The sequence below is a fragment of the Pristis pectinata genome, chromosome 7 (assembly GCF_009764475.1).
Source record: "Pristis pectinata isolate sPriPec2 chromosome 7, sPriPec2.1.pri, whole genome shotgun sequence".
NCBI classification, from domain to species: domain Eukaryota; kingdom Metazoa; phylum Chordata; class Chondrichthyes; order Rhinopristiformes; family Pristidae; genus Pristis; species Pristis pectinata.
Genome location: NC_067411.1, coordinates 65,720,669 through 65,739,469, shown reverse-complemented (window position 1 = coordinate 65,739,469; position 18,801 = coordinate 65,720,669). Strand labels below are relative to the sequence as shown.

Sequence of the window (18,801 nt, the reverse complement as noted above, 5' to 3'; positions counted from 1 at the left end):
GAGAATCAAATCAGGAGAACCCACCAGAAGTTTTCCTTTCAACAACGGGCAGGAATTGCCATCAGTAGACATTCAGGATTGGCTTTTGAATGATTGGAATGTCACTTGTTGGTAGATCCTCTCAGGGGTTTGCTGGGCATAAATGAAGCTTTCAGAAGGCACAGACCAACTCCTTGCACCACCCATAGAAAACTGTAACCCCTTATTGGATGGTATGAGTCTGCTGAACCATTCCAAGGCCATTGCCCACATTAACATCAATATAACGTGTGGGCACAAATGACAGAGCTTCTTGATCTAGCTGCTCAGTCAAGTGGCTGTGGTCAGCTCTATCCATCACAACCTAGATCAACAGTTTATTGCCCCATTTACGTTTTCCATGTCCTTGACAGTCTCTTTCCAGTTTCCATCTTTTAAAGCCAATTGCCAAGATGGAACTTAACATTTTGTGACTGAATTGGAAGAGTTGTTGGAATGCACAAATGTGGGTCCTGTTGCTTTTGGAGGTACTAACAATGGGCAGAGGAACTGTTTCTCCATTGGAAAGTGAAAGTGACATTTCCTTGACTTGCCAGTTTTACCCAGAGTGACCAAAATGTGTCTTACATTTGCTTCTTGGCCTTTCAAACCCTCACTTTAAGGCTCCGCTTGAACCAGAGTTTATGCACTACTGCTTTTTGACATATCTATCCCTCTTGATTTCTGTAGATGTTTGATTTTGAAGCAGATAAGGACTATCCATCTGGTTATAAACTTCAGATGGGAATTCTGCTGGAGTTTCAATACTAGCCTAAATTTCTTGTAATAGTTGTTCCTGAGATCAGTTGATTTTCCAGTCAATTATTTTGGTGGGGTCTGGATGGAGAGGGGAACTGTATTTTGTTGTGACCAGATTTATATGCTTCCTGAGTTTAAAATAATTAGGCACTTGGAGATTTCCCGAGCAGCACTGATACTGAATGTGAAAATTCATTTGTCCCGACTGAAAATGGCAGGAAAAATCTCAAAGGGCATATTTCCCTTAATTGCTTCTGCGTTCACTAGGCCAGTTTATAAGTGGATATTTTGTACTTCACTGGCCTTTTGAAGTAGGAAATGGATGTGGGGGTAGGAGTTGGTGATAGTGTTAATCTGGGTAACTTTTCATCCCATTTACCCGATTCCAAGTCAAAGTTGGCAACTAGCAATACCAGCCAATGACTCACGATGTCGTAGTTGCTAAAGGGATGAGATTCGGATAACATTTACTCTAATTTTTTTACCTTGAGGCTAAATTGTCACCACAGCAATTGTAGTTGAATGAATCTTTTTCAGATAATATGGAAGGTTAAAACCAGCCCACAATGGATAACAAATTGTTCAGATGGATTGAGAATTATTTTAAGAACAGAAAGCAGAATGGTGAACAGTCTGATGTGGCATTTGTGGAAGGAGACAGAGTAAGGTGGTTTTTCCTTTTGACTACTTGTGTATCTGTTTCACCTTAAAATTTGGATCTGGTGCCCAGACATTTATTTATGCTAAGTTTTGCTGTGGACTTGCAGGGGCTTGGCAGTTTGCATCCTCCACACTGGAATTTTGGAAGTACCCCTGCAAATATTTAAAGCTGTGCTGTGGTCATTATAAGCTGATCAGAGTTAAGAGTTGGAAAATCATTACTTTTGAAAAGTGAAAGGAGAGAGAACATTCATAGTTCTGCAATCTAGAACAGAGAATCACATTTGAAGACCTGGCAAATTCTGTAATGCACTTATTGAATTCCCACTCTGTAAGATGTATGGAAGAATTGCTCTTCTTGGGACTCCAGACTTTCAGATCAACATTCTTTACAAGACCTACAAAGAAGTTTCTGCCCCAACTTAATAGTCACCAATATCCACAAAATCAAGTAAGGAAGAAGATAGCAATTTAGAAGGTAGTTGCAAAAGTAAGGTGACCCCAAACTATCCCGTGCCCAGTAGTTCATCAAAATTTTGTATGCTACAATTGCTTCCACTTAACTTGTAAAACCTGTACTCTTTCCCATTTGGAGCAACTGGAAAACACTGCATACTCTGAATATTATAAAAATCGGACATGCTTTCATGCTGCAAACTGCTTGGCATATACCATGTAGACAGCATGTCCCAGGCACCACTACAACACTTTAAGCTCATGATGCATGCTTATTAGCTCAGATGCATCAGGTTGAAGGTGTGCATTTCAATGTCTTTACAACCTACCATTCCCCACAGGGTTTCTTTTGTATGATTTTTAAAAATTCCTGATAGAAGGTAACAAGACAGATGTTCTTGCAGGCTTGTGCAAGCCTTCAAATCCTGCAATAATAGCTGACTAAGGCCCTCCCAAGAATGATCCTTTTTTTCTGCACTGAAAAATTGCTTCCATTGTACAAATTGCATTGATTCTAAAATTATTTTCACTGTTAACATACAGTGCATCTCATGGGTGCTTCTTCTGTCCTGCCCCACTTGCGCTTGTGTTGCACCTTACAGTTGCAATGTATATATGTAAAGGGGGGAGCTAACAACTTTGTTGGCAGCTGCTTGTGTTCTCTGTAAAATGGTCCAACGTGATACTCAGTTGGATGTCTTCCAGCCAAGTGCTGTAAGTGGGATGTTGATCCTCAGAATAGGTCCCTATTTTTGTTTTAATTCATAATGTCTTAAGAATCAATCTGAACCTCCAACACTAGCTAGGTATAGATTTCTCTGTGTTATCTGATTTGTCAAGATTTAAGCCAAGTTGCTAAAGAAAGAGAAAGGAAGTAGAGGTGCAGATATAAAAACAGTTTTAGAAGAGCATGATATAATAGAACTAAAATGAATACTGAAGACAGTAACCGTGAAAGAAGACCTGATTTGATTTGGTGGCCTTTGAGACAGAATCAGGGAGAGACTCGGCATTTGTTGAAAGATAGATCAAAGCCGTGGATGGAATCCCTCAACACAGACATTTCTCCTCATCACCTAGCTCTCTCCTTCAGAGGTTTGTAGCTAATTTCCCGGAGTTCCGAGGCCTACTCCAAGTAGCATTGCATTCTGTTTACTAATGTTTAAGTACTTCTCTTTAGAATCTTGTAATTTTTTGAGAGATCAAAATAGAATAGTCTACAAGGAAACAAAATTTCAGTGAATAATTATGTCACTTCTTAATTGTCCACTGGGATATCCCGATTTGTCGACATCAATTTACAGGAATAAAGATCATTTTCTAGATTGTAGATTTTTTAAGCAAACTTCTATACAGTTTTACTGCTCAATTCCAGCATTTGGTTCCAACCAGTATAATGATCTTAAAATATTGTGGATTTTAAGAAAACCATTAAATCCTTTTTACTACTTGCATGCAGCCATGAGTATATAGCATTTTAATTTGAGACATCATCTTACTGGCTGCATTTAATTGTTTTTTATCACCTTTGTTTTCCCTTTTCTTTTTCAATCTTTTTATTAATTTTCAAATTAATTCAGATTAATGCATATAACATCAGTAATTATACACGTAATACAAAGAGATCGGGAGGACAATCAGACATATATAGTCATAAAGAATAAAAGATTTTCTAGGCCCCACGGTTTCTTAGTAAACAAATATATTACAAAAAAAATCAAAAAGAGAAAGAAAAATTTATTATATTAAAAAAAACAAATAAAAAAAATCAGAAGTAATAAAACAAAACAAACTTAAAAAAAAATTCAAAAGAAAAAAAAACTGGACTAATTTTTCGATGAACAAAGAGCATTATTATGTCGTCAACTCCGCTCCTCTAAGTTCAAAGACTATTGGAAAGGGATCTATATTATATGAAAATATTGAATGAATGGACTCCAAACTTCCTCAAATTTAAGCGAAGAATCAACAGTGCCACTCCTAATTTTTTCTAAGTTTAAACATGATATAGTCTGAGAAAACCATTGACAAGTAGTGGGAGGTATTGGATCCTTCCATTTAAACAAAATGGATCACTTGGCCATTAATGTTAGAAAGGTAATCATATGACAAGCAGCAGCAGATAAGTGGCCAGATTCCAACATTGGTAGCCCAAAAATCGCAGTGATTGGGTGAGGTTGTAAATCAATTTTCAATACAGTTAAAATAATGTTAAAAATGTCTTTCCAATATTTTTCCAAAAGAGGACAGGACCAAAACATATGTGTCAGGGAAGCCACCTCTGAATTATATCTTTCACATGTAGGATTTATATGGTGATTAAAAACGGGCTAACTTGTCCTTCGACATATGGGTCCTGTGAACCACCTTAAATTGTATCCAGGAGTGCCTGGCACACACTGAAGATGTATTAACTAATTGAAGAATTAGCAATAATTTATGATCTAATTATGAAAATATGTCAAGAGACACTTGATAAAATTAAGAATGAATGGGAAAGAGAACTCCAGATACTTTTACCCACAGAGACATGGAAGAAAATTCTTCAATTCGTTAATACATCTTCACTGCTTTTCCTTTTATGTATTGCTAGGTGTTGACAGAAAAGCCACTAGTCTTGTACATAAATGAGTAATTTTAATTGTATTAGTAATAAGGAAGAATGCTTTTACAATTTTTAGTCTGATCAGTTAACAAAAACAATGCAATTGACATCACTTCAGCATCAATTGATTTGATACCAAAAAAATTAAATAATGAAATGACGAATTCAGGAAAAAGTGTAATGCATGAAATAAGGCTACAGGGGTTAAAAGAATAGACAGAAACAATAAAATGGACAGATGCAATAAAAATTGAACTCTAACAATTGCCAGTAAACTGGTCACCAACTGAAAGAGAAAGGTGAGTTGAAATGTTCTCAAATATTCTGCTTTCTTCTTTACTTTGTTAATCTATGTTATTAAGCTAAGAATTGACCACTAAATAGATATTGTGTTTCTCATTCACTTATCACAATGGCATATGTTTATGTATATCAATAAAGTATATAAATAAAGGTGTCTCAAATAAAGGCCTGTCACAAATTGCAGTTTTCATTGGTCTTTATCAAGTAATTATTTTATAATATAAAGGATAGGCATAACAAACAAAAGGAAATTATCTACAATTTGGTAACCATTCCTTATTGTTTGTATTATTTTGCAATTTGGCTATTAGTTTATAGTTTACCCTTATGAATATTTAATTTCTCCAGATAGGTTTCATAATCTGTACTATACTGGCTTAAACCATTTAACACTGACTCTCCCACTTAAATGTTACTCAATTTTCCTTCAAATTCTTTGGTTACTTTGAAAGATTTTGATTAAAATATTATTGATCCAATTATCAAAAGTTCCTGCGCACATAGTACCAGTCTAAGAAAAGAAATTTGAATGGGGTGCTGACTCATTTTCTCTAAATTGTATCATATCCTTAAGTTACTCAAAAGCTGAATCATGATGGGCCATGTTACATTTGAAGATGTACCTGCTGTCTAACATTCTTACTAACATTCTTCTTTCTTCCAACAGGTATTACACAAGCATCAGCTGCACCTGTCTGTACCAAAGAGAAAGCCAGCACCTTACAGGACTTTGCATCACACACACCATCTATCACAAGCTCCAGGACTTGCTCAATAGACTGGCTCAAGACCAGCTCAATGGACTGCCTTTCTGGCTTTAAAATTCTGGAATGCAAGGAGAGAACAATAACACACTGTCTCACGTCACTGTCTTCACAGCAGTCCTGAGATCTGTTCCCATGCAAATCACTAGAGCTGCTGAGGAAGTTCCCAGCAACAGTGATGTGATTGGAGTACATATGTGGCTGCTGCCTGTCTGTACAAAGCCACACAAGCCAGCCTAGCCATCTGGCAAAAATAATGGATCATCGGCCAGAAAGCTGGCTGGACCAGATGGCCGCTGAAATGAAGATATGTGGCATTAGCTATCGGGCCTTCTGATGAACCAGCCCAAGGAAGCACAGGATCATTGTATCAATGTAGGGCAGAGGTCCAGCATACTGAAAAACCCTGCAAGTTGTATGGTGTTACAGACTTTAAGGGGCCCACTTCCAAACAGGAGGTCGAAAATAAGGCTTCTCTGTCTGTTTTATATAACAGCAGGGTACTCTGTTTCTTAAAAAAAAAATCCTCGTTGCTATCTCCCATGCCTCATTTTCAATGATGGTGTAGTTTTCCACTGAGTACAAGGCTGCATTATTGGTTCCTTAGTCCAGGAGGCCATTGCGCACCTTTCTTGAATCCTCACATACCTGCTGTGGAAGCTTGGGACTGAAAATAAAAAAATAAATAATAACCAGTTTCATCTAGCTATCGTTTATGGGTTTTACCAGCTAGCTAGTTGACTCACTTTACAACTCTTAATCAATGATTTTGCTCTCAATAATGAAATAGATAGTAGAAATATACAAAAGGCATCAACAATCGAAAGTTGACAAAAGCCAACATCATTCCTAACACATGCTGCATTAATTGCAGACAGGATCAGGCTGTTCACTCCGTTGTGCTTCTGCATGTACCATTGCCTGTGGTAGCACTCCTGTCATCTGAATTTTCTTCTCATATACTTTCTTACTTCACAGTTTTGTTTCATTACTCGTCAAATGCCATATTTTTCTGTGCCGTGAAACACTGCACAGAAGAAAATGTTCACAGATCAATAAGCTAAATGGTGTTGTATTGGTGTGTAACTTCATTAGGATATAAGTGCATTGTGAATGGCATGTAAATGAGTGACTACTCATTAGGGGATTGGAAATCCTCAAAAATGCCATTAAGATCTTAAAATCACCACAGGAAGTATTTCGGCCTATGCTGTCTTCCTTTAACCACAAGTTTTCCCTGTCTCCAACATCCTTTTTATCCTCATTCCCCTTGATCCTCTGTTATTGACAGAACCATCAACTATATCCACCCAAAGTCTTCCATGTCTTAACACCTCCCCCTTCTCTTCGCCCCCCCCCCCACCAATAAAATTCTTCTCACTAGCTATCTTGGTTTGTAATACCCTTGCTAATTCAATGTCATTTTCCCTTTTCTTTGCAAAGACCTTTCGAGCCTTTCTTGAGTATTAACATACCTATTTAAATGGAAGTTCCATTTTTATTTATGTAATGCTTTACCATGTGTAAATTACTGGCCTGGTACAGTAAAGTTTATTAATATCCATTTGCATTAATTTGATCAGAATGACACTGGAAACCATAATCAAAACTGGCAATTTGTGGATTTAAACCCAAATTTCAATGCATTTTGATATTAGATAAAGAATCACGTTCAATTATTCACTAAATTAAATGTAAATATACTGTTTGGCTTAAAGATAGTGAAATTTATTACCTTTTAATGTGCACTTAATTATTTACTATTCTGATCCAATAATGCTAGATCAATTTGAGGCTTCAAAGCTCGTTTTTTGAATAACAGCAGAAAAATTGAATCTGGATTGATTTCTGTTGATGAAGCTATTTAGAAATATATTTACATCTGCTTCTCCGAGATTGACCAGTCTCCCATGCATTGAAATGCTTTTACACTGAACTATGTATTAAGTTCGTGCCTCCAATTCCTGATGTGCAGTTTCCATGCAAGTGGTAGTAAGGTCAAAGTAAAATTCTGCATCTAGCATCTGAAAGAACCAATTAAAAATAAATCTGGGTAAAGATCAGTAACAAAAATATTTGCAGATACAGTTTTTCGTTCTCCCTGGCTCTTCCATTCAATTACATGATAAAAGAATTTCTCAACCAATGTTCTTTCACACTACAAGGGGTTGAACTACCAAATGCATTGAATTAAATACCCATTGCTTCTTGAGGGGGACAAAATAAGCTGAATTCACTAGCTGTAGCCATTAACTGATTTTGACACTTTTTCAAACACAAATGTGAATAATTCATTATCATTTGTGCTTTATCAATGATTGTTTATTTTGTCTATTTCTACTCCATTTATGTGGAGCAGCATAGTGATGCAGATAGTAGAGCTACTGCCTCACAACTCCAGCCACCCGGATTTAATCCTGACCTTTAGTGCTGTCTGCGTGGAGTTCGCATATTCTCCCTGTAACTGCTTGGGTTTCTCTTGGATGCTTCAGTTCCCTCCCACCTTCCAAAGATATTCTGCTTGGTAGGTTATTTGGCCCCAATCAATTGCCCCTTAGTTTATAGGCTAGTGGTAGACTCTGGGAAGGGTGGGGTGTTGCGTGAATGTGGAGAGAATACAGGCAGATTAGTGTTCGTGTGCTTGAAGGCTGAAGGGCCTGTTTCCATGCTGTATGACTCTGTTTGCATTTCCCCATTTTGGTTCTCTGTGATGCAGGTCCTTGGGTATCAGCAGCCCTCTGGTACACCAACTGCTTATCACGTGCAATTAGTTATTCAGTTCTCATCAATTATATAGGAGATGTGAATCCTACTCCTGTCCTTACTAGCATCCAAACACTCACACAGTCACACATACTGACTTTCTGATGGGGATTATTAACCAATTACCCTCCCAGCACTGTGGAGGCAAATTGTAACATTTGTTCTATTGTCTACATGAAGAGAGCTGGTTTTACACAAATGGAGCCTGGTCACTTTATGCATCCCAGAGGCCATTGTATGGCATAGGATTACATTGGGTTATGTGGAGTAAACATAGAAATGGCTATTCAGCCCATCCAGTTCCAGCTAGCATTTATACTCCATTTGAGCCTTCTCACATCTTCCCTCATCCAAATCTGTCAGCATTACCTTCTACTCCTTTCTTCTTCATATACTTGACCAGCCTGCTCTTAAGAGCATCTGCACATTTTGCTTCAACTACTCCCTGTGGGCAATTCCATATTCTCATCACTTTCAGTAAAGGAATTTTCTTCTGAATTGTCCGATTGGATTTAAATGGTGACTTCCTTACATTGGTGGTTGATAATTATGCCCTTTCCCACAACTGGAAATATTCTCGCTGTATATCAAAACCTTTCATCATTTTAAAGACCTCTATTAGGTTACCTTTCAGTGCCTTTTCTATACCTGTGTACCTTGTATGATCCTTGTAACTCTGCAGCCTCCATTGCCTGTATATCCTTATGGCAGCCAGAACTGTGCCCACTACTTCATACCAACTCTGCATTCTTTTATCTTTAGTCTTCTATGGGATCCCTTATCAAAAGCCTGTTGAAAATCTAGATAAATTATTAAAGAATGGCTATTGTCTATCTGTTGCATCTTCAGAAAATTCAATGTTGGTCAAGCAAAATCGTCCCTTTTGAATCCATGCTAACTATTCATTATTTAACTCTACATGTTCTTCTATTTTCACTTTAACTAGCTATCTCATTATTTTTCCTACCATCTATGTTATACTTCCACCAATCTGTCCAGTTATTTTGTTTTAATTCTGACCTCAATAGTTATAGATGTCATACTAACCGTGCCTTAAGATACTGATCCACAGGGGGAGCTCTGCAATCAGTTTCTTCCTACAGGTCTAGTTGGCCATGTACCCACTAGGAGCTATATTTTTATTCACTAATTATAGTGTTTACATAGGTGTAAATATAACACAGATTTTTCTCATTTTCAGATATTACTAAAGAATACATATTACCCATTGTGTAGTTGCCAGTCTTTTGTAATATTCTCTAAATACAAAAGTACTGAATTTTAGAGACATCTGCACAAAGGATTGACAGGTGGAATATATGTTCTTTTCATTACAGCAAATGAAAACTCCAGAGAGCCGGTTTTCGGGCCACAATGTGACACCTCAGTACAGGATGCATTCCTACTACTCTGCTGCCTCTTACCTGGGACAGGGACTAAGCACAGCTGCTTGTGTTCCTCAGCTGTTCACTCTGGAAGATGGCTCCTCCTTCTCAGATGTAAAATCCAATGGTAGGTTAAATTTTATTTTTGTCAATTCAATTTTTAATGATTCAGTGTGTTACAAGAGGATATGTTTCACTGAGGTTGCTCAGCATTTATTCATACCAGTCAACAAGCGCTGAGTACAGTTTTGGAGTGGAAGACTACTTATTTATCAAGGTGAAGAGAATTGGACAATAGTGTATTTTTTTAATGTACAACATGGGCTAGGTATGTGGTTAATTTTCCTCTATTTTGCCGAAGAGCATGCATTAACAATAGTTTCAAAAGTGTCCTATATATGTCACTAATGTGACTTCTCTTTTTCCATTTCTCATATTCTCTTGTACAATTTTTAAACTTCCCTTCCTTTGTAGCTTTAAGCACTTTTGCATGTATATTTTAGCAAGCCTTTCCAACACTTAGAAGGCACAAATCAGGAGCATGATTAAATGCTGTCCACTTGTCTGGATGAGTGCAGGTCCAAAAACACTAAGGAAGTTTCACACCATCCAGGATAAAGCAGGTTGCTTGGTTGTTACTCTTTCCACCACTCTAAACATTCATTGCCTCCACCCTTGGCACACAGTGGTTGCGGTATATACCACTTACAAAATACCTTGCAATTACTTGCCAAGACTACTACAACAGCATCTCCTAAGCCAGCAAACTATACCACCAAAAAGAACAAGGACTTGATGCACATGTAAACTTCACATCATCCTGACTTGGATATTTATAGTCATTCCATCAGTGTTCCTGTATCTAAATCTGGAGCTCTGTCCCCAACAGCATTGTTGGAGTATCTTTACCCAAAAGAACTAAGCAATTTAAGAAGATGGCTCACCATCTTCACCTAAGTGGCAATTAAAGATGGACATAAATGCTGTTCATGATATCAGTAGCCTGATCTCAAAAAATAAATATTTTACTTCCTGTGTGTAAAAAAAAAAAGCACAAAATGTCTCAAAACATTGCAATAATGATGTCTTTTAATTGTTTCAGAAACAATTTATACTCATTTAATTTACTTCACAAAATGTGGCATCAGAACATTTAGCCAAAGAAGATTGCCCATTTTAAAATGAAAATAGGAATCGTAAAATATTTAATCATATTAGCTTTGTAACTGAAACTGTGCTTTAGTATGAAGACAAAAGCAAATTAAATGCTTCAACTGCATCATATGGAAATGTCAATCAACATTGAAAGTGTGATGAACAATTTGATGTGACCCTTTGTGAAAATTTCAGAACTGAATCTTCACCGTATATTTTGATGTGAATGACGTCTTCCAGCTAGTTTTAAAATGCTTAACAGACAGTGGAATATGCTTTCTGAAAGGCACTTTGGGGAACTAGCTAATAGGAAACATTAACATATTTGTAATTTTAAGGCAAGCATTAAATTGTTAAAATAAGTAATTAATGTCTGTATTAAAATTGTGAAGAGAGAAGTTTTGGATAAAATATTCCCATGTCAACCAACATAATACAATCCAGTCCCAACATTATTGAGAATAGTTCTTAGGAATTTTTAAAAAGTTGCTTTCCTTTTGCATTGTTCCTAGCTTGATCCTTTGCTCTTCTCTCACTCGAGGCTGTAGCCATGTTGTTGTCAGTTCAATAGTGTGCACTCGCTCTGCCAGTTAGTTACGATGTCCTTTTAAGTAATTTCAAGATGCAGGTTTTGGAGCTGAATTCTGCAGAGCTGTGCAGTTCTGTTATAAAAGACATGGGCGTTCCTACTGGGATACCTCTGTCATTTCATACCTTGAGTTGATCTGATAGGTAATATGCAGCCTGAGACTGCCTTGTTTGATATGTGTACAGTATATGGTGAATGCACTGTAGTGAATGCAAGTCAACCTAGTGAGACAAGGTGGTAGTGTAAGGGAATTGAGGAAAGGTGGTAGGATTTTTATTTTGGCAGTTTTTACAGAAGTTTTCATCCCTGTAAGGCAAATTTTAAAGTGCAGATTCTGATGCAAACCACTTTGTTACATGCATATCTTCGGCACCCCACCCGCAATTTCAGTTGCTTGCGGTGTTTTAACTAAATTATGGCAAAATGTAGAGTTTAAGTGTCCTAAACTTGCATAAAGATTCATGCTCTTGTCTGCACCCTCTTTCTCTCTCTCCCCCCCCCCCCCCCCCCCCCCCCCCCCCCCCCCCCCCCCCCCCCCCCCCCCCCCACACCGTTTCCCTACACACTGCAACAAGTGAAGCTGCCCTCTCACAATTGTCATTTGATTTTCTGGGACTGTGCCATGGCTGTCGTTTGTCGTTTGCTTCCCCCCCACCCCCCCAAATCATCTCATTGCTGGGTCATAGCAGCCATTGTGGCTGAGGCCTGCAACCCAGCACAGTACCCACACTTGAAACTCCCCCAGAGATAACTCCTAATGTCGGCAGATCATGATCACCTGGTGCTCTGTGGGTGAGTCAGAAATTAAAGTAAGCTAATATAGATGAGTATTTGTGATACCGGCACCCTGGTAAGAAATTTACATGACTGTACCAGTAAGGCATTTGAGTTATTTTCATTCCTGTGGAGAGTAGATGGGTTCTGGCATGTGTTTTGCCAGCTGATGGGACATATTCATTCTTCGGGAGAGTCTAACTCAGCCAATACAGTGTTAGCTTGATCTCATTCCCGTTTGTGTCAAAACGTGTTGTGGGAGTGCACCTGTATGTACTTAAGAATATGAATGGGTATTTGTGTGTATCTTTCCTTGTGCGAGTTTGTGTTAAGTCCCTATGGTAGACCCAGGTCTTCAGTCATCTTGGACCTTCTTGCCATTGGAACAAAGCTTTGCTCATTGAAGATCATGTAATGCCTGTTTAAAAGGGCCACCTCGTGGTAGAGGAAATCACGTATAGGCAGTTTCCAACCTTAAAATGGATTCAAGATGTGGAATGTTGGGATCATCATGAACACCAGCAGGCAAAGACCTGAGCACTGTTTTGTTATTGTAGTCCTGGAAGTCAGATGTTTTGACACTGACATAACTGCCCTTAGTAAGATAGGAAAAGACCAACTTAAAGAACAAGGTAGTGGTTACATCTTTTTCTGGAAAGACACACTTGAAAAAGAACTATCTTCATGGGATCAGTTTTACAATCAAGAATGAGCTGCTCTAGTATCTTAGTAACTGAGGGATAAACATCTCATAACCCTCTAGCTCGTTCTGAAGTGAAACTAGCATGCTATGGTAATCAGTGCGTACGCCCCAACTATTGCAGTTGCAAATGAGGCCAAGGAGAAATTCTCCTTGGACCTGAGCAGTCCCTGGCCTAAGTCCCAAAGGGAGACAAACTGATCCCTACTAGTGGTTTCTGTGCCAGAGTCGGAGAGCAGTGTGGGTTCCATTCATCAAGAGGTATAGTGGATATGATCTTCACATGCAAGAAATCTAAGGCAAATACAGGATGCAGCACCGTGTATGGCATATGACTTTTCTTGACCTCATAGAAGTTTTCAACTCCATCAGCTGAGGGAATTAAGGAGAATCATTCTCAACTGTGGCTGTTCTCAGAAATTAATTACCATTCTATTTTTGTTATGAGCCACAATGCTAAACAATGAGTCCATCACAGACCAAATTCCAGTGCAGTCTGGGATCAGGCAAGGTAGTGTCATCACACCAAACCTCTCCTTGGTCTTCCTTGCTGCACTTCTGCCCCTCACTTCTGGCAAGCTGTGTGTTGGAGTGGAGTTAATCTACGGGATAAACAGGAAGTGATTCAACCTTCGACATTCTGTTTCCAGAACTAAGATGGGACGACGGTGACATTTGTGTCTGTGCATATTGGAAGGCTATCTTCCAGATCGTTATTCACTCCTTTGCTTAATTGAAAGAATGGATATCCAGAAGTCAAAGATCCTCTATCAATCTGTTGTATATCCCCATTCTGACACTCAAGGTCCATAGAGAAACTGGAAAACATGGATCACCTTCTATATCTCAGAAGTAACCTCTTCATTCATGATGAAATTCACCACCGCTTCTAATCTTCCAATACAACCTTCAGCCAACTGAAGAAAAGAGTATTCGATAACCAAGATTGCAAACCCGTCCCCAAGCTCATGATTTACCAGCTAGAAGAGATCCTCACCCTCCCATTTGCTTGGGGACATGGACAGTCTGCACTAGAGAATTACCACCAAAAATCCTCCAAATCCATTGCAGGATAGGTGAACCAGTGTCAGTCTTTCTCGCGTGGGCCAACATCTTCTGCATCAAGACCCTGAGTACACTTAATGGGAGACCACTCTAAAACACAGAAATACCCTACCTGCAAACTTCCATCATATCAACTGATTTTACAGGAGGATAGAGAAGGTACTTTTCAAAGTCTTCTTGAAAAACTGGTATTCTCACCAGCTCTCTACCCATGACTGCTCAGAATGGCGAAGGAACATCTGAGAAGGCACTGAGCACCTTGAGTTGCTATAGTGGGAGCATACAGTGGCACGTGCAAATGGTGGAAGGAGTACACAACACCAGCAATCTACCCATACTTCCATTGCCTCCCCACCCCCATCCCTCAAGCCGCACCTGCCTCAGTGTGGCAGAGTCTGTGGATGGCACATAGGACTCTTCAGCCACCTCAAAACTTACAGAACTAGATGGAAGCAAGCCATGCTCCATCCTAAGGGACTGCCTAAGGAAAAGAAAAATTTCTGCAGCCTGCAGAGAAGAAGTAATTTTCCCCATCTTATGACAGACTGTTTGACTTCCTACTCAACAGTATCTGTCTGCAACTACAATCATTTTGTTCCAGTTCATTTCAGTGTAGTAATTCTTCTCGGAATGTTGACACAGCCACACATTGAAGAACATGTTTAAAATTCCTATGTGCATCCCTGTCAGAGATTGAGATGATGGAAAGGAAGGAGTTGTCCCAGCAATTTTTTAATCTTGTGTTTGAAAATGTGTGTGACATGGGCTTGCTTTGTTTCCAAATGTAGAATCTATTTTCTGTTTGTTGGATACTTAACCTGTAAGTGGTATGCTCTACTCTGTTAATTGAGAAACCTAGAACTACAATTGACTGAGTAGATAAAGGCCATGCAGTGAAATTCCAGTAATCTGGCATGCATGGGACTTTGGTGGTGCTGGACTGGCAGATTTTTTGGATTATTGGATCCTATTGCTTGAAAACACTTTTAATTCACTTTTTTTTAAAATGTTACACAGTGGCATAATATATTTTCTAGTGAAGCTGGTGAGCTTAAAGCGAGTGCAGGAAATAGGGCCCAGGTGAATTTAAGTGGAGTGAAGGAAACAGGGTCCTGGTATGTTAAAGAGAGCATGGAAATAAGCACCTGGTGAGCCAGATTTTGAAATATTGTGATTTCCAAGTAATTGGTTAGAGGATTATTGGAGTTTTGCTGGAGAATTTCGTAAACCAGAAATCCCAGGCTTAATTGTCATGTGAGCTTGTAGATCCTATCTTGAGGTTAGGTACAATGACTCCCCAGTCAGTGGCTCAGGGTACTTACATAGGGATGGGAGAAGGTGGCCGATTTCTGCTCCTCTTTGCTATCTAGTAACCTCTGCTGGAAGATGCATTGTGTAAACAAATCTGTCTGTACATTCAGGGTTTGAATTGGATTTGCTGTGTTATACAGTCAAATAACCTAATAGCACTCACTGCCTCAGTTCATATACTGTATGAAGGATAAACCCTTAGACATGCTTCAGAGAGATGCCATTATCTCAGAAATTTTACTCTTAAACAACAGTTGGTATTTTCAGTTAGGAAGGGACAAAACAATAGAGGAGTATAAATTGACAGGAATGACAAAATATACTTTTCTTTCCTCATATTCCCTTATGATATGAAAGGGAATCCTTCATTTTTTATAAAGAATGAAATTAATATTGCCACCACCAGTGCCTTTAAATGAGGTTTTCCCTTTTAAACTATTTAATTTGAAATTGCATAGCTGCTGCAAACTGTTGTGTACCAAGGATCCAGCATTGCTAAGGTTCTGTAAACTTTAAATGGTTGGTTTGTTCAGAACTGTTGTTTGCATTAAGTTTCAACCCTGCAGATTTTACATCAATTATATTACTATCAACAGGAGATAAAATGTCACAGGACACAAGATCAGTTTGTACTCAAATTAAAGGAATGAAAACAACTAACATCAATCGTCAAAGCTAAATGCAGAGTATTTGATTTGTGTGACAGAAGGGAGGACTTCAATGCTGCTCTTTAGTTTCCCTTTAACATTGTTTTTTGTTTGATTTAATTCATTGAATTGAGGATATACAAACATGCAAGAGCAGCTTTACTGTTAGAACTGGGAGTTTCCTGTCTTGTGTTTTGCACTGGGAAGTGCAGCAAAATAACCATTTCATTCCTGGTGCCTTTTTGAATCAGCCCCAACTATCGGGATGAAGGTCTCCTGTTTCTGGTGGCTCTGATGATCCCATGTAAAATGAATCTGGGCATCTCAATTCTAGTGAGCATTGCATCCACAATGCAAAATTACTCCCTGTTTGCCTCTAATAGAGACTCTTGCCTGGAGATGCTAGTGCTATGGGAAGTGGAAATACAAGGACTCCCTGTGCAATGAAAGACCTGAGTTGCGGAAATCTGACCTTATGCAAATTCTCACATTTTTAAAGAATTTTTCTGGAGAGTAATATGTTCTGTGGTATTCATTAACAACTATTAGTTTAATTATGGGTAGTGTTAGAGTGAATATTCAATGAAAGAATTATAGAAGGTGTTTATCGAGTGCTATGCTATGGGTAGCTATAGAAAACTGATGTTTTTGATGTATGGAAAAATTGGCTTACAGACAGGTCTCAAGAACGGAACCCTTACGTAACCTGGGGACAGCCTGTAATAAATGGGTACAGTTTGGTAATGATTCCCTTGGGGAGGGGGAGGGCCCAAAAATTACCAGGGGCCAAATAATATTGAGGTAATTTGGTGAGAAAGTTTACAAAAAAGGTGAAATATAAATATACTTAACACACAAGTTGTTCTTGTGGCAACTCTGGCAGTAGTTCCTGGGATTCCCCAAGATAGACCCAGCTCATTAAAAGGCACTTACTGGGAAGGGACAAGTACATATTTCATCAAGACATGGCATTGGGTCTTTCATTCCAATAGGCTGGGAACCACTGCATTTGGGAATAGTCTCCTAAGGTATGATTAAGAAGCATTGCTGGAGAATACAATGTGGTTGGTTGTTGCAATGCCTGACACTGAATAACTCCATTCCACAGCACTACCATTTCTTTATTAAACTTCAGTCAAAAAAATTAGCAGTGGATAGAGCCATTCTTGTATGATGAAAATGTCCAGAAGCACTGATTCCACCCTCCACCCCCCCCCCACCCCCCCCGGAATGTTAGTCAGTGCAAGCTGGCGAGTATATCAAGAGACAGGAACCTCTGAGTCCTGCAGATAAAGCTTCTTGATAGTGTTCATTTATCACTGTTGATAGAAATATAATGTTCCAGTACTTTAGTAAAGGAATGGAAACATTATGCTGGCAGTTCTATATGAGCAGTACAAACACTTGTTTAGTTTGCTTACCAGATTCGTCAAAGGAATACGAGTGTGAGGACTTCTCAGCCTGAAAAAGTTTCATCACCAGAGGTAATGTCAGGAACTGCATTACAAATAAAAGCTGCTTGTATCTGTTTTGTGTGGTCAACATTTTTGTTTCCTGCACCATTTGTTACATTTTTTAATGAATTCAGACTATGGGTTATATCTAAAATGTGTTCAAAATATCTCATTTCTCAGGACTTCATGTTGTATGGGAAGCTTGGCAAACCATACATTTAGCTTCATTTAACATACCACCTGGATCCAGAAGGGAAGAGAACATTGTAGTGAAATGCCTCCAAACTGATAGAACAGCAATAGAAAGAAAATGCAGGAAATAGTCAGAAGGTCAGGCATCATCTGAAAAGGGAATTAGAATTAATGTTTCACGACGATGATCTTTCAACATTAGTCTTGAATTTGCTTTTATAGGCAGCAGAAGTCAATTAGCAAGATAATTCAGCTTCCTCCTTATAGCTCACCCTTTTTTCTCCTTCAGCTAGGTAGTAATATGAAAACAACCTGTTTTAAAAAAAATAATAACCTGTGTACCATTCAGGCACTAGTTAAAATCTTAACTATCTTTAAGACTATGAAAGAGCCTTTCCATGAATAAGTGCTTTAGAACTAAACAATAAATGGTTTGGGTACAAATTGTTGAATTAATTACATTCTAATTATAACATGAGTGACAATTATTTTTCCATTTCAATATGGTGTGTGCTAGGATAAATGTTGCATCATTATAGCATAAATTGGAAGATTGAAGGGCTGGGAAATAAAACCCAATAGCTCTATTACAGTGCTGAATGTTACAGCTGAGTGCCTTTATAAATTAGATTGCGAGGCAGTTTACTGACACCTGCTTGTTTCTGGCCTTATGTTTGTTTGCCAACTACAAGCTTTTCCAAGTCTAATACTTGTGCAGTCAGCTAATAATCGCTCTGTAAACAAAACAGTTTTGTGTGTTTGTAAAGAAGTGACTGTAATGAATGGCCATACAAAATTTAACACGAATGATACTGTGATGTAGTCAGTCAACTGGTAAAATGTAATTGGTGCAATATCTGCAGAATTTGTTTTAGGTAATTAGGGTACAAATTCTGTCTCAAATTATTTCACAAAATCAGAATACTTGGTGTCTATTTTTGCGAGAACATTTACTTTGAAAAATGCCCAGTGTTTTATCTTTTGTTGCCATTGCAGTTTTTTTCCCAAATTAAGAAGGGACTGCTGTATTTCCAGCTTCCTCTCTATTTCATCCAGTGCCAATAAATCATATCTGCCATTTGTTTAAAGGAACTCAAGCAGGTCATTATCGAACTTTAAAAGTACTTTTCCTTGGCGGAAATGCTGTTGCTTATGAGTGCACATTACCTTTTCAAGGTGACTTAGGCTGCTGAAGTGGTTC

The 18,801-nt window shown here is 38.4% G+C and overlaps 1 protein-coding gene across 1 annotated transcript in view; it reads left to right on the top strand.

The window, feature by feature from the left end:
- dmrt1 (doublesex and mab-3 related transcription factor 1) overlaps nucleotides 1-18,801 on the top strand; it is a 122,780-nt gene that overhangs the window by 51,205 nt on the left and 52,774 nt on the right. The window contains exon 6 of the mRNA XM_052020626.1: nucleotides 9,666-9,840. Coding sequence (XP_051876586.1) covers nucleotides 9,666-9,840 — 175 coding nt within the window. The remainder of the gene's footprint in view (nucleotides 1-9,665; nucleotides 9,841-18,801) is intronic.